Source organism: Marmota monax, unplaced genomic scaffold (genome assembly GCF_021218885.2).
Source record: "Marmota monax isolate L192 unplaced genomic scaffold, Marmota_monax_Labrador192_F-V1.1 WCK01_AAM20220418_F8-fsc00017, whole genome shotgun sequence".
NCBI lineage: Eukaryota > Metazoa > Chordata > Mammalia > Rodentia > Sciuridae > Marmota > Marmota monax.
The window spans coordinates 17,919,205-17,935,301 of NW_026695241.1; the positions used below are offsets into that span (position 1 = coordinate 17,919,205).

A 16,097-nucleotide genomic window follows, 5' to 3' on the forward strand; every position below is an offset into this window, starting at 1 on the left:
TTAAAGGGCACCAAGGCTGGTTCCATAGTTTAGCTATTGTGGATTGAGCTGCTTTAACATTGATGTGGCAGTGTCACTATAGTATGCTGATTTTAAGTCTCAGTACCAATTTGTTTTAGCTTTTTTGTTGCTCTGACCAAAATAACTTACAAGAACAATTTCAGTCCTAAAACATCAGATTCCATTCCTCCGGGCCTAAGGTGTGACAGAACATCATGGCAAAAGTGTGAAACAGAGTAAAGCAGCAGGGGACAGGGCACCAGAGAGACAGAGTTGCCCTCACCAAGGGCAAAATACAAACCTGGAGGGGCTGGGGATACAGCTCAGTTGATAGAGTGCTTGCCTTGGATGCACAGGCCCTGGGTTCAATCCCCAGCGCCACACACACACACACACACACAGAGATAAATATATATATTACCTTCCCAGGCAAACCTGTGCACAAATCTTATATATATATATATATATATATATATATATATATATCCCCCCAGGGACATAACCCCATTGACCCAGCTCCTCCAGCCACACTTTACTGCACTGATTAGGTTAGGGTTCTCATAAACTGATCATTTCACATCTAAGCTTTCTTGCATTATCACACATATAAGTTTTTGGGGAAATCTCATATCAAAACCATAACAATCATGTACTAGGTATCTCTCAATAGATGACACTCCCCCTCATGCCATCACAGCTGATGAAAGCAGAGGCCACACAACAGGTCCAATGAGATCACCTGTTCAGCGAATGGCAGCAGCAGGATTCACACCACAGTGGCTGACCTGGACCTAGGCTGTCATCCCTGCCATGCACCATTCAAAATGCTAGAGTCCTCCAGGAAACTGCACCGTCCCCTAAGAGCTTTCCTCTAGCTCAACCAAAACCCCAACAGCTTTATATCCCAGTGGCTGAACTTCCTAGCCACCTTTGTTACCGCCTCCAGGGATCACCAACCCTGCCCTCAGATCTGTGCTCCCCTCTGGGGTCCCTCATCCAGCCCTGATACCTGCTCCCCACTGTCATGATGCTCATATTCCTTAACACCCCCATTGGACAACTAGGGTTGTCACTGTCCCTCATTCCTGCTCTTTGCCAGCTAAGGTTCCCTTTCAGTCAGTCAGAGGTAGGCCATTGTACCGATCCGCGTGGCCTGCGGTTTCTCACTGAGGGACTGGCTGCCACTCTGTCTCATCCAGGACAGCGGGCGGGGACACCCAGCTGCAGAGCGGGGTCGTCTGATCACTCCCCTCAAGCGTCCCTCCTTTCTGGCCTTCTGGGACTTCACCCTCACACCTAGGTCTCGAATGTCTCCTAGTCTTAAAAGTGCTCTGAGAACTCCGAGGACACGGGGTGCGGGGATGGCAGGTGCCGGGGCTCTGCGTCAAGCAGCGGAGTGGGAAGAGCCTTGCAAGATGGACTTCAGGCTCCCTTCCCAGGCGAACCTGTGCACAAATCTCGTCTGCCCAGGACCTGAAGACCCGCACTCGCCGACCGGTCAGGGGCGCGGAGCGCGCGCGCCAGGTCTGCGGGTCCCTGTCCCCGTGCGAGCGCCGTCGGGGAGGCGGGAGGTGGCGTCCGACCCTTCCCGCCCGAGGAGCGGCGCGGGGCTGGAGAGCGCGTGGCGGCGGGCGGCAACTTCCCCCGAACAGGAATTCGCTTGGGGCCGCGATGGCGACAGCGGCGGGGACTGAGGGCGGGGAGGCGCCCAGATCAAAGGGGGCCGCCGGCAGCACCAGGACGAGTCCGCGAGCGCCGAGGGGCCCCCTCCGCCGAGGACAGGGGACACCGCGGTGCGCTGACCCCCAGGGCAGGGCGGGCGCCCACTCCCGCGCTCGGGCCCGAGGGCGTGCAAGCTGCGCGCAGCCGCCCGCGCGCCCCCGTGCCGCCCCGGAGCAGGCGAGGCGGGGCGCGAACAAGCGCGCCCGGCGCGGGGCAGCGCAGCCTCGGAGCGAGACGATGCGTCGAGTCCTCGGGCGGCGGGCGGGACTCCTGCTCGGCGCGGTGATGCTGGCGGCGCTGCTGGCCGCGGGCCGAGGGGTGCCCCTGAGGAAGCCTCGGAGCCTCGGCCCCCGGCCCGGGAGCCACGCGCGGCTGGCGGAGGTGAGCGCAGGGCGCGGGGTCCCGGGCTCTGACTGCGCGGAGAGAGGGGCAGAGGCGCTCCGCGGGCACCGGGTAATGGCCAGGTGCGCTGAACTTCAGCCCCCCCCCCCCATTACCAGCGTGTGGCCGAGAGCTGGCCAGCCTGGGGAGAAAGTTCACTTCTGTGCAGAGTGCAGCGGGCCCACACTCTGCAATGGCCAGGCTGCATTTCTGTCTGCAGCGGTGCCCACATTTTGCTCACCCTGAGCAACCCGCAGCCACTGTGTCCTGATGCTCACTTGTTCATAGAGGAGTCCCACCAGGTGTGAGAAGAACTCGGGGCTCTGCTTTGCAGAATGGTGGGCTGCGGTTGTTGAGGTTTAAAGGATCAAGTGACTTCCGTGGTGCAATCTCTTGATTCGAATCCTCCAAGGATTTGAGCCCCTACAAGTGTGAATTGAGGCAAGCTGAGATAGGTCGTGGGGTTCTCCAACTTGCTGCGTGCCAGTGCGCCAGGGACTTCTATATTAAGTGCTTACTAAGACAGTGTGGGCACTTTGGGGTGACCTGTGGGTTGGTCTTGGGGCTAAGGAATGAGGTGGAAGATGGCATCGGCCCATGGAGAGAAACCATGGTCTGTCAAGACCTCTGTTTCCAACCCAGAGATGTCTGACATATATTCCCACAGAGACTTCCATACAGAAATGGGCCTGAATGGGAGGTGGTCTTGGGTCCTGGGTCCTTCCATGACCTGAGCTGTTCTGAAAGGAAGCCAGAGTGTTCTCCCCGTTTTCAAGATGAGGACAGTGAGGGGCCCAGAGATGCAGGAGGTGGTGAGCATGCAAGAGGAATGAGCTCCGCCATGCTCCTATTGTCAGGGTGCTGCAGCCTCCAGAACCATGAGAAACAAAGGGACAAGCTGGTCTGTAGACCAGTGGTTTTGTTCCCATTTGGAGACTTCTTGATTTTTTTCTGTGTTCCCATCAATCCCTATGAAACTTATACAGATATACTGTTTGTGTACTATGATCCTCACAAACTATTGTCCTAACCCAACCCAAGGGTGCTCTGTCACTGAGCTACATCCCTGACCCTTTTATATTTTGAGACTCAGTCTGGCTAAATTGCTAGGGTTGGCCTTAAACTTGCCATCCTCCTGCCTCAGCTTCCCAAGTAGCTGTGGTTGCAAGCGTGCGCCACTGTGCCCAGCTAAGACTTATTTACATCCTTGTATTCCAGGATTTCTCAAACCTGCCTGTGCTGTCATCCTGGAAACTGTAATTCTTGGTCATAGGGGCTGCTGTCCTATGCATTGCAGGATGCTTTACCACATCCCTGGCCCCTACCACAGGGCCAGACATTGCCAAAGATTTCCTGAGGGACATACGCACCCCCGCCCATTGTCGGGAACCACTGTTTCAGACAAATTCAGAGGCCTCTGGCCAGTCCCACCTCCTGCATGGAGATGACAGTGGTGATAAAATTAGTTAAATTGACATTGTTTCTGATCACTTGGCTTATATTTTCTATTTTAGCACTTATCGCTTTGTATTGTAATTATTTTCAGCATGTTTGCCAAATCTGCCCCCATGGAGACCAGTCTAGAGAATGAGTTATTTCAGAGCCAATCTCATATCCTCAGTCCCAGGACAGGGCCTGGCAGAGGCCTCAAAAACACCTAAAAAGGGCTGGGAACGTGGCTCAAGCGGTAGCGCGCTCGCCTGGCATGCGTGCGGCCCAGGTTCGATTCTCAGAACCACATACAAACAAAGATGTTGTGTCCCCCGAAAACTAAAAAATAAATATTTAAAAAAAAAAAAAAACACCTAAAAAGCAAATTAGTGCCATGAAGGAAAAACAGACACAGAGCTTAGGACCCGAAGGCCTGGTTTTGGCAAGTTGGGAATGCATGTGTGACTCACCTCGAATGCTTTTCTCACATTTAAAGAGGGGATAAGTCATCCCCAAGGTCCTGTCCAGCTCTGACGATGCTCCACAAGTCTGTGATTTTACATCAAAGGTGCTGGTTAGAACGTCCTGTTGAGGGAATGCAGACAGCTGTTGTAGAGACTCCGGTGGGGTGTCAGAAGGACCTACCAGCCCCAAGGTTCTTACGAGAAGCTGAAGAGCCTCACCCACCCCATCTCAAAGCAGCAGGGTGTCAGCTCTCTCTGGGCCTCACAGAAGCGGTATGACTTAGTCAATATGACATTCGTTCATTGTCACATCATTTCTACATAAGCATTATCCCAATTTCCTAGATGAAAACATCAAGACAGAGAAGCTTCCATGGGAGCCAGGCCTGTCACCATAAAGAGCCACACGGGGTACCCTGTGGCGCGTCTCAGCAGGGTGTGCTCTGGGCTGCTGGGAGACTCTGAATCAGAGGGGCAGGGGGTGGGGGTGTCTTCTGACCTGAATAAAATGCAAAGAACTAACCCAGTGCCAGGCCAGAAAGGGGTTCCTTCTCTCTCCTCTCTCTGCTCTGAGAACTGTCTGTCTAGGTAGCGTTTATTACCATGGGCAAGGCCTTGCTCTAACTCAGCAACCCTCTCAGCAACCGCCAATTCCCTGATTTACAGAGGGAATCGCGTGACCTGCCCAAGGTTACTTATAGCTGGTAAGTGTACGAGTCGGGACTTGAACCCAGGCCCTATGGATTTGTTACCACAACATTCAGCTGCCAAACCAGACGATGAAAGTGAAAGGCCCGTGAAGTCGTGGGGACACACCCCGCCGCCTGTAATCCTAGTAACTTGGGAGCCTGAGGCAGGAGGACTGTAAGTTCAAGGCCAGCCTCAGCAACTTAGCAAGACCCTGTCTCTAAATAAAAAACAAATAAAAAGGGTTGTGGATGTGGTTCCGCAGTTAAGTACCCGGGGCTCAATCCCCAGTACCAAAATAAATTAATAAGTAAATAAAAAGGGAGAAAGAAAGGAGGAAAGGAGGGAGGGACGGAGGAAAGGCCTGTGAATGCAGAGGGAGGTCCCGCGTGAGGGTTGCACTATGAGTGCATGTGTGTGTAGCGTGCAGGGGGCATGAGAACAGGCAAAACCGAGTTTGAATCCCGGCTCTGTTATTGTAACCTTACCTAAGTCCCTCACCTTCCCAGAGCCTTCACAGCTGTAACCTGAAGACAGTCACCCTGTAGGGTTGGTGTCTGTTCATGTACTCACAGTTTTTTTTTTTTGTTTGTTTGTTTGTTTTGAGCTATAACATACCAGGCACTGTACTAGGTGCTGAGAACACAGTGAGCAAAGCAGACAACTTCTTGCCTGTGCAAATGTGCATTATAGTTGGAGGAAGTGACAGATGGGGAGCCCAGCCCAGGCCTGGGGCCTGGTTACAGTTCGGCTGTCGGGTGCTCTGCTCTCATCATCCCAGGCCTCACTTCCGGTTGCCAGTGTTCACTTGCTGAGGGCTTTTACTGGCACAGAGTCTGCTCAGAGCTGTCCATGCCCTGCTGGCCCATGGCCAGCCTGAACTGCCTGCGAAGCAAATCCTCTCCCCCACCCCACATCCTTGACAAGCAGAGTTGGTGGATCAGTACCCCAACTCCCTCCCCTCTGGGGCACAACCACAACCGTGGCTCAGAGAGGCGCCCAGAAGGCTTGAACTCCAGCTGCCCACCATGTTTGCTAACTTCATAGACAAACTTTATCAGCTGTGACCCTCCCCGGCTGGTGTCTCCTGGGATCCCCTTCCAAAGTGAACACCTGCATTTGAATCCTTGTCTCAGGGAACCACTTCAAGATGGGATGGTCCCCCTGTCCCTTGCCACTTCCTGAGGGCTTCTCTACAGAGCAGGAGGCTCTAGGAGCAGATCCAGGGAGGAAGGGCACCAGGGGAGGCTTGGACTTGTGAACAAGGGCTTCTCTAACCTCTGCTCATTCTTTGGTCCAGCTGGGGAACAAGGAGGGGAGGGAGTAGAGAGGGGTGGAAATGACCAGCCTGGGCATTTACCGGATAGCAGGGGCTAGGCTCAGCTCACAAAGGTTATGTCCCCCGCTAGGGCCCCACAGGTCAGCACTCAGACGGAGGCAGTTGACTCTGGAGCAGGGTTTCTTAGTGACAGCACTATTAACTTCTTCCAGGCTGGAGAATTCTTGGCGTGGGCTGTCCTGTGAGTTGTAGCATCTATGGTAGTGTCCCTGGCCTCTGCCCACAGGTGCTAGTAGAACCCCTCTCCTGTTGTGACAACCACACACGTCTTATGACGTTGCTTGCTGTGCCCAGACGAGAACCACTGCTTTGCCATTACCTGCCTGTGGTGAGGGTCTCCAGAACAGCCAGAAAGGCTGCTGTCCCCGAGTTCCTAAGCCCCGAGACCACCGTCTCTGGCCCTAGACACTGCAGAAGGTAGAATCACTGAGCAAAGTCCCAGGGACAGGTAGGGCTTTGGTGGAATTGTGGGTGAGAGCAGCCAGGAAGGCCACACTTGGGGATGGCCTCCAGAATTGGTCAGCAGAGGGTCCAGCTGTTCCATCACTCTCCCTCCCCACCCCACTCCTCCATCCATGCCGGCTAGACCGGGGTACCTTGACTCAGCGAGGGCCTTCAGGCCCAGGCAAGAGGGCCTGTGGCTGCTCTGAGACCAGGTGTTCTGTATAGGAGCCTTGCAGCCAGGTGACTGGAGTCCCCAAAGGGGAGGTCAGCAGGGGAGAGAGAAGGTCGGAATCTATTTTTCCAGCCTTTCGAGAGAAGAGAAAGCAAGGAGAGAGCAAGGAGCTGGACTGACGAGGCCCCTAGGTGGGCAGGGGTGCTCTCAGCCTCCTACCTGCAGTGTCACAGAGTGTGTGGCCTGGCCTACGGAAGCCATGCGAGAATCCTGGAGTAGGACAAGGGGCAGGAGGAGGGAGGTCACTGTGGTTGGAGATGCGGAGGAATGCAGCCATCCTGTGGCCAGCTCTGGCAGGAGCGGGTGGCCAGGGAGCCCATCCCTGGAGGCCTTCCTGCTCTGACTTCTGAGAGCCTAAGGCAGGAATGGGGTGGCGAGGATTTCAAGGGGAGTGGTCTGCAGGCAGCAGTTTGGACCCCCAGTCTTAGCTCTTTACTATTCATTTTCACCTTCAAAACAAAGAGGTAGGAACATGCTGATGTTCCTTTCCCGCCTCAAGTTGGCATCAGTTGTCAAAGTGTTTTGTGGACACAATCCGCGGTCCGACCTGCTGCACCTCATTTGTCTACTGGGACCATTAAAGCAGGCAGTGGTTAGATCCACTTTCCATATGTGCACTCCAGATGGAGTTAAGTCCCAGGGTGAGCGGGTTTTGTGGTCAGCCTGGAGCTCCCGAATCCCCCTGACTGGCATGTCCTGGGTCCATGTGGGGTGCACCCGGACCTCAGTCACTCCACCTTCCGTCTCTCCCTAGGCCTCCGCTTCCCCAGATCTCAACTCTCCTGGAGAAGAGGAGATACCACTGCTCCCTGGAACCCACCTGCAGGCAGGGCCATGCAAGCACAGGTGCCAGACTCTCCCGGAGCCAACAGCCTGGACCCCAGGCAAGGCCACCTCTCCCAAGACCCTGGAGGACAGTCCCTTGCTAATGGAGCTGCAGAAACTGCCAGGAATGGCCAACACAGACCTGGGCACCCGGAACCCCAACATCCAGGTGAGAGCTGCAGAAGGGCCATTGGCCAGTGGACACTTGGAGAGGAGCTGGGCTGGCGGCTCGGCCCCACCCTGCAGTGCATAGGGGAGGGGGTTCCTGTGTGGAGACAGAGGCGCATGCCCAAGCCCTCCCCTTGGGGTGTGGGGAGAGTGCCTACCCTCTTTCTAGCTGTGGACTTTGGACAAGTCTTTTGGCTCTCAGACTCTTGTCCCCTGTGCCACAGCAAGGGACAGATAGCACTGTCCTGGTAATGTCTGAATGAGTGGGAAATGCTTTGTCCACTGCAGGATGTTCTGGGGATGTGGGGGAGGCTTCTTGGAAAGGGCGTGGAGGTCTGCTCCCCAGCCAGTCCCAGCCTCTTCCTGGAGGCCCCTGCAGTACAGAGTTGGGTGACTGGCATCATGGGGACTGCCACCAGAGGGTGTTCTAGGAGAGGAAACCGGCGAGGCTGGCAGAATTCCAGCTACGTATTCCACTGTCTCAGCCTGTCCTGAATCTTTGAGGATCATAATTCTGCATGTTTTTAATATCAGCCACAATCTGCAAAACACTTTCACCAAAAGAGTTTAGGGGACAGACCACTAAAGTGTAGAACATAACATTCTAAAATTGTTTTAAAGTGCTTATTTATTTATTTATTTGTTTATTTTTTGGTAGTGGAGATGGGGATTGAACTCAGGGGTGCTCAACCACTGAGTCACATCTCCAGCCCTTTTTTATATTTTATTTAGAGACAGGGTCTGGCTGAGTTGCTGAAGCTGGCTTTGAACTCGCGATCCTCCTGCCTCAGCCTCCCGAACCCCTGGGATGATAGGCATGGGCCACCGGGACAGGCTCATTTTCTTCTTATACTGTGCTGTTTTTTTTCCCCCAGGTTTTGTTCAGTGACCTCCTTTTACTTCACAGTAGCCCAAACTAATGTTTTAAAGTTCAGTTTCGCATGAGTGAGTTTTACTTCTCTCCCTGCACAGTGTGGTGAGAGCTCCTCCCGAGGGCTGCTGGGGGATCTGAAGTCAGCGCTCTCACTTTCTGACCCTGCCCTGAGGACTTGGAAGCCCCCATGCTGTTCTCGGTCCCTGAGCAGAGCCAGAATTCAGAGCCAGCTTCTCTTAAACTAGTTGGTCTCAGCCCTGGCACTTGCTAGAACTGCCGTGCCTGTCCTCACCCCAGAGCTGTTACATCCATATGTGGGCTCTGGGAGTCAGGAACCTCCAGGTGGTTCTGACGCACAGCATGTCTGCACAGCGTGTCCTGGGCTGTTCCCCGTGTTCCCGAGAGGCCATGGTCAGAGGGAGAAGAGAGCTGGTTTGGAAGCAAGGTTGGGCTTCTGGCCTCTGGGGCTGGCCCTGTCACCTCCCCTTTCCTTGGAGTCCTGCTCTGAGCCCTTTCTCTCCGTGCTTTGTCTTCCTGCAGGTGACCATCGAGGTGGTAAAGGACCCCCAGGCTGAGGTGGAGATGGACTTGATGGCCGAGCCCAGTCATCGCTGGCCTCAGGATGCCCCCAGCCAGATGCCCACCAAAGAGCTCTTCTGGCCCCTCTTCTGGAGCTACCTGGAAGATGAGGAAGGGGACCCTGGCCTCAGGGACAGAGCCCCAGGGGAAGAGAAGGAGGTGGGAGAGGAAGAGGAGGATTACCTTTCCGAGTACAGTGAGGGCGGGGACCAGGAGGATGCTGAGGAGGATGAGGTGCCTTGGTCTGGTGGGGCCACAGATGGCTGGTCCTTCAGGGAGCTCAACAGCTATGGTGAGCACTGCCGGCTTGGCATCCCTAGGCTGCCGCCTCTCGAGGTCGGGGTGGGGGTCGGGGAGAGGGCCAGGGTCTTCCCAGGCAGGAGGAGCTGGGAGGCCAGCGGCTTAGGCCCTGTACAAACACCATCATCATCTCAAAAGTGCTGTTACCCGCAGCCTGGGAAGTTATTGTGTGTTTTTTTCCCCAACATCCACCCCTCTCAACAGCTCCGAGGAGAAAGACATTTGTTAATGTGTGTACTCAGATCCATTGGTTTCCAACCAAGTGAGAAATGTAAACCTCACCACTCACCGTCAACTTTATTTCCAGTGTGGGTTTGAATCCTGGCTCTGCTGAATGACCCACCTTGGGCAAGTTATTTAGGCTCACTGTGCCTGAGTTCCCTCCCCTGTGAAATGGAGAGCCATGTAGGCTTTACTACGTAGGGATGGTTGGAAAGAGGGTTAAACGAGCTAATGTACATAAAGCACCAGCATACAGTGAACAACGCCCTGGCTCTTTTTATTACAAAAAGACAAGAGATTCCTAACACTTTTAGCCTCTCATGATAAATATTTTTTGGTACTGGAGCATTACTGAGGATTGAATTCAGGGGCACTTGACCACTGAGCCACATCCCCAGCCCTATTTTGTAGTTTATTTAGAGTCAGGGTCTCACTGAGTTGCTTAGCACCTCTCTTTTGCTGAGGCTGGCTTTGAACTCTCGATCCTCCTGTCTCAGCCTCCTGAGCCGCTGGGATTACAGGCATGTGCTCAGCCCATGATAACAATTTTTATTTTTGAATATTGTGGTTCTGGTTTCCACTGGGGACAGATGTGTTTTATGCACAGTCTCAGCAGTTTCCCCTAGAGCCCCAGGAGGCCTTGTCATTGGACCAAGGTGCCAGTGACTGGGACTAAGTCATGACAGGCTCTTCTCAATTTTTCAAAATATTGTAAGGTAACAGAGTTTTCATGGCTTTTGCTTTTATGACATTCATTTTCCTCAGATTCTTGGTGCCAGGCTGTTTGGGCCTGCCCAGGAAGCCAGGAGAGAACCAGCTGTACCAGTCCTTTTAGATCCCAGAGACAGCCTCAGTTCTCAGGCCCAGCCTGACTGAGCTCCTTCAGACCAGGTGTGGGTCCTAACATGGCAGCAGGGACATTCTTTAATAACTACAGTGCCAAGGAAGTATTGTAACCCTTGGTTTTGATTGACATAAAAACTAGTTCAGCTGGATATGGTGGCACACTCCTGTAATCCTAGGACTTGGGAGGCTGAGACAGGAGGATTGCAAGTTCCAGGCCAGCCTCAGCAACTTAGCAAGATCCTGTCTCAAAAATAAAATACAAATAGGGCTGAGGATGTGGCTCAGTGGTTAGGTGCTCCTGGATTCAATCCCTGGTACCAGAAAACAAACAAACAAAAAACCCTCTAGCTCAGAGGTGTAGAACTTTCCTGAGGTCATGCACATAGTGGTCAGGTGGCTTCCAGCCCCAGGGATAATTTCTTATTCATTGCTGTGTTGGCACAGAGGGAATGGCAGGGGTTTGTACTGACCCCCTAGGGCCACCTGATAGATTTTTACAGGTTGTTCACTGTACAAGGGTTCCCAGCGGAGGGAGTGGGCAAGCCCACGCTCCATCCACTAGGCCGGGTGCTCTGGCACAGGCTTATCCAGCTGAGGAAGGCCAGCCCACTGCTGATTTGCACCAGGGCCCTCTGCAGGCTATGTTCACTCACCCTCTCCCTGCCTTGACCCAGACTACGAGCCTCAGGAGGAGTGGAGCCCCTGGTCTCCCTGCACTGGGAACTGCAGCAGCGGCAGCCAGCAGAGGACTCGGGCCTGTGGCTATGCCTGCACTGCCACCCAGACCCGTACCTGTGATTTCCCCCCCTGCCCTGGTGAGACTGGCCCTAGCCCCTGCATAGGAGTGGCTGGTATGGCTTAGACTACGGGTCTTGTCACCTGGGAATGTGGGGGGTTGCGGGGGTGGTCTTGGGAATGCAGGAAGCTCACAAATATGGTGGTCCTGTCCCAGGCCTGTCCCAGCTTCTATGAGCACCGAGAGCCTGGTGAGGGCTGGGCTTCCCCATCTGGAGCACAGAGGTGCCCTGGGGCGCCACCAGCCTGGCCTCCTCTTTTCCCAAAGGCGCTGAGAACGAGGACAACTTGGGCTTTCCCAGCGAGGGGCGGCAGCCCCTGGCCCACAATGCTACGGACTTACTCGGCCCAGGTCAGTGGCGTGCTAGGCCTTGCCCCTGGGGGATGGCGCAGAACCTCTCTGGGGACGGTAGTGCATTACTGCAGGGCAGGAACCTGGCCTTCATCCACTGAGGCTATGAGTGCATCCTCCAGTGGATGGTTTGTGTCCCCAGGAAGGGGCCACAGCATTTGTGAAGCAGGCCCATTGGCCTCCCCCACACTGATGTCCCTGCTGGTAAGAAGGTCTTAATGACAGCTAGAGAGCTTAGAGATCATGGCAGGTGGGGTGGGGCCTATGTCTTTCCTGGCAGCAGGATGGCACAGGGATCCTTGGACTTCTTTCTGGTCTCTCTTTGGAGGCTCTGGGGCAGACTCTGTCTGGGAAGGTGGGTCCATGTCCACAACATCAGGAACACTCTTTCTGGGAAGCTGGGGGTAGATGATGCTTCTTCGAGCACTCTCCTTGGTCTCACCTGTACCCACAAGGAAGACAGGCCACCATGCTGACGAGGCTGTGCTCAGCACCCTGAAGCTTAGTAAACCTGAATCCTGCATCTGGCACTGGGCTAAGGCTGGGGAATCCTAAAAGCCTGGTTTCTGCCCTCAAAGAGCTCTGGTCTCATGGTTGGAAACACATCACCAGCATGAGCAGAGCACAGCGCTGCAGAGCAGAGAGGAAGGGGCAGCTCATTCTGTATGGCCGGAATCACAGGCCACACTTTCCCAGGGAGAGAACTGGGAGGAGGGCAGCGCAGACAGAAGGGACTTTAGGATGCCCAGAAGGGCAAAGTGACTCGCTAAGTCAGAGCCTGAGAAAGGCAGTGCATTCTGAGCGACTGCCTCTTAACTTCATGTTTCGAGTTGGTGTGGGGTAGCCTTGTCTGCCCCAGGTCTAGTTTGGGTCCTTCCACTTCTGCCCCTAAACTGTCCCTGCCTTTTGTGCCAGCTGGGGCCTGGAATTTTGATCAGCCCTCACTCCACCATCAGATGGTCAATCCTCTGACCAGCTTCCCTCCTGCACCTCTGCCCTCTGCAGATGTGGACAGCTGTGAGAAGTGGCTGAACTGCAAGAGCGAGTTCCTAGACAAGTATGTGAGCCAGGTGCTGCGGGACCTGCCCAGCTGCCCATGTGCATACCCGTTGGAGGCCGTGGACAGTGCCGTGAGCCTGCAGGACGAGCACCAGGGCCGCAGCTTCCAGTGGAGGGACGCCAGTGGCCCACACGAGCGCCTGGACGTCTACCAGCCCACGGCGCGTTTCTGCCTGCGTTCCCTGCTGTCGGGGGGCAGCAGCACGCTGGCCGCCCAGCACTGCTGCTATGACGAGGGCAGCCGGCTGCTGACCCGTGGCAAGGGCGCCGGGGCCCCGGACCTTGTCAGCACGGACTTCTCACCTGAGCTGCACTTCAAGGTGGACAAGCTGCCCTGGATCCTGTGTAAGGGGGACTGGAGCCGTTACCATGCTGTGCGGCCCCCCAACAATGGCCGGGCCTGCGCGGACAACCCCCCTGAGGAGGAGTATCTGGCCCAGTTGCAGGAGGCCAAGGAGTACTGATGAGGGGCTGCCGGACAGATGCTGCAGGGGGCAGCTGGTGGCTGCTGAGCTGCAAAAAGTCCCTTTCAGGCCCCTCACCCCACCCCTTCCCAGACCAGGTGAGTGCTAGCGGTCATCCTGTAAGGCCAGTCTGGTGCCGCAGGCCTTCTGCTTGTGACTCCAAGGCAGGTCAGGGACTTAGGTGTCCGGGGGGTTTGAGCAGAAGGTTGAAGGGATCTAGGACCCAGGGTGCGGGCAAGGAGCCCAGGCTTCAGGGCACCTGGGAGTGTGATGGAAATGCGTGCATACTATGTGTCCTGGCCCTCCGTCCCACCTGCTTGCTGGGAGGTACTGTCCCAGCCTGGCTACTGGTTTTTCTCCCTCTCAGAACTTGAGATGGGTCCGGGAGGGTGCCATGTGCTCTGGTGCATGGGCTCCCCACACGGGGGCTAGCCAGAGCAACTCCTCTGATTCCCAGGACCTGCTGTGAATCACTCTGACCCCCACCTCGATGGTCAGCTGAGGAAGGACATGAAGAAGGACAGTCCTTCTTTTGGCCCCACAGCTGCCCTTTGCCAGGCTGACATCAACCCCGGGTGCCCACCCCTCTGGGTGCACATGCCCTGTCACCCCCTGCCATGAGCACAGGCAGCTGTCCTTAGCGCCCAGCTGCCTTTCTGGTGGACACCACTTTCATCTGGGGTTGGAGGCCAACAGTGGGGCCTCCAGACAAATGGCAGAAGCAGCAGAGAAGAGGGTCACCTCATCCCAGACCTTTTCTTTGTTGAGCTCCTGTGTTCTTCCCAGACGGTGAGAACACACAGGGCTGAGTGCTGGCGCTGCCTCCAGGCACAGAAGCCAGGCTTGGGGTGGGCTCAGAACTTGAGATGGGTCCGGGAGAGTGCCATGTGCCTGGAGTGATTATGAATGAGCAATCTGGCAGGGAAAGAGCCCTGATTGGTAGCACTTGGGTAATGTCTGTGGTGTAAACACTCCCACCAATGGCCCGTTTGAAGTTCCTGACGATGTCACTGAATGCACTGAATTCAGAGTTGGGAGGAGATGTGCGCAAGGTCTCAGCACACCTCATGCCTCTTCCCAGTCTCCCCTCCTTCCCCAAACCACACTTCCTTGAGTTCCAACTCTCTCTGTTCACAAGAGGTGGGAGACTTAAGCCTCCACCCCTAGACAGCTGCCCTGAGGCTGGCTTTCTGGGATTCTCAGCAATAAAGCACTTTATTTTCGAATTCTGTCTGATGAAATGATCTGTGGACTGGGCATAGAAAAGGGCTGTAAAGAAACTGTGCTTATAGCCCAAGCCAACCTCCCATGGGGGTGGTGTTTGTAATTCCCCAGCCACAGCCAGCTTCTTTACCGGGCAGGCGCAGTGCCGAGGATGCAGAGCTAGACTGGAAACATTGTTGTCTGGCTCACGCTTGCAAAGGGCTGCGAACGAGACTGACCAGGAGGATCTGGCTAGACCTCAGAGGCACATTCCCTCTCCACTTTGGTCACACAGGTAAACTGCATTTACGCTGTGGGGAAGTTGTCCTGCTTCTTCAAGTAATTAGCTGCGGTGGGAGGGGGATCCCACCAAAGTTATCCAAAGGAATACACTTGCAAAATGAGAGGTGTTTGCTGCCTTAGTTAGTATATTTACCAGATATTCCACTGTTACCCCTGACATTTGGGGAAGTAGAGAGAGAGCTGTCAGGAGGTACAGTCAAGGAAGGCATGTTCAGAACTACCACTTGGAGATGCTCCAGGTGTTTCCAGTGACCATCTTATTCCGAGTTAAGTTTATTAATCTGGTCTTGAACTACAACCTAAAAATACTCTGGTGCATCTAGAATATTAGAAGGTCAGAGAAGGCAGTATTTCAGGTCACCGCATGGGAGTCAAGTTCCATAAGACTAATGCAAGTATGTTTTACTTTTTTTTTTTTTTTTTTTTGATAGGGTCTTGCTGTGTGCCACTGTGCCTAGCTTGTTTTAATTTTCTTGGCAGAAACTTTTATTTTATTTTTTAAAGAACAAGGTGGAGACATCCCAGAGTCTGTCAGGAACTGTGTAGATACCTCCTTTCTAATAGAATTTATCTTGGCACTTAAACACACTAGTTTTAATTAATACCTAGTAGTTGACTGTTACTCAAATTGGATTTAGGTAGCCCCACTTAAAATCTACTATTCAAGTGACAACTGTTACTATGTTAGGCCATAAATGAAAGAAGATAAACAAAAGTGGGGTGGAACAAGGAGAGAAGCCTTGAGGGGCTGGGGAGTAGGTCAGCCATGCAATAGTTTATTCAAGCTATGCAAAGAAGAAAGAGACTCTGGGCAGGTGGCTGTAGGCTGAAGGAACACCTGTGTGGTAGGTGAAGCACCGATGAAGGGGTCATTGAAACTGGTAAAGAGAGAATTTAGGAATAGTTTCTATCAGGGCCAAGAGGAGGCCCAGAAACCAGAAAACCTCACTGACTTGACCAGCAGTTCTTCCAGTCCCCGACACTGGGGCTCATCCATGGTCAAACATCCAGCATGAATACCATCTACTTAACAGCTGCCCCAGATGCCAAGATGGTTTGCCAAATCTTTCTCCCTTGGGTTTGCCTCAAAAAGGACCCAGGCTAGGCAAGATTGATCAAACTGAATTCTTTTTTTTTTTTAATATTTATATATTTCTTATGAGAGTTCTTCCTTAATGCATGCATGTTATTTTTTTTAAGAGAGAGTGAGAGAGAGAGAGAGAGAGAATTTTAATATTTATTTTTTAGTATTTGGTGGACACAACATCTTTGTTTGTATGTGGTGCTGAGGATCGAACCCAGGCCACACGCATGCCAGGTGAGCGCACTATTGCTTGAGCCACATCCCCAGCCCAAACTGAATTCTTACTAGAGTCTAAAACAACCAACAGAGCCAGGTGCAGTGGC

At 53.9% G+C, this 16,097-nt stretch overlaps 1 protein-coding gene across 1 annotated transcript; it reads left to right on the top strand.

Moving 5' to 3' along the window:
* Positions 1-1,959: 1,959 nt before the first annotated feature.
* On the top strand, positions 1,960-14,410 carry Ism2 (isthmin 2). Its single transcript, XM_046441124.1, has 6 exons — positions 1,960-2,103; positions 7,455-7,694; positions 9,108-9,438; positions 11,189-11,329; positions 11,578-11,661; positions 12,667-14,410. The coding sequence occupies exons 1-6, from the start codon at positions 1,960-1,962 to the stop codon at positions 13,182-13,184; spliced, it is 1,458 nt and encodes a 485-aa protein (XP_046297080.1). The 3' UTR covers positions 13,185-14,410.
* The last annotated feature ends 1,687 nt before the right edge of the window (positions 14,411-16,097 follow it).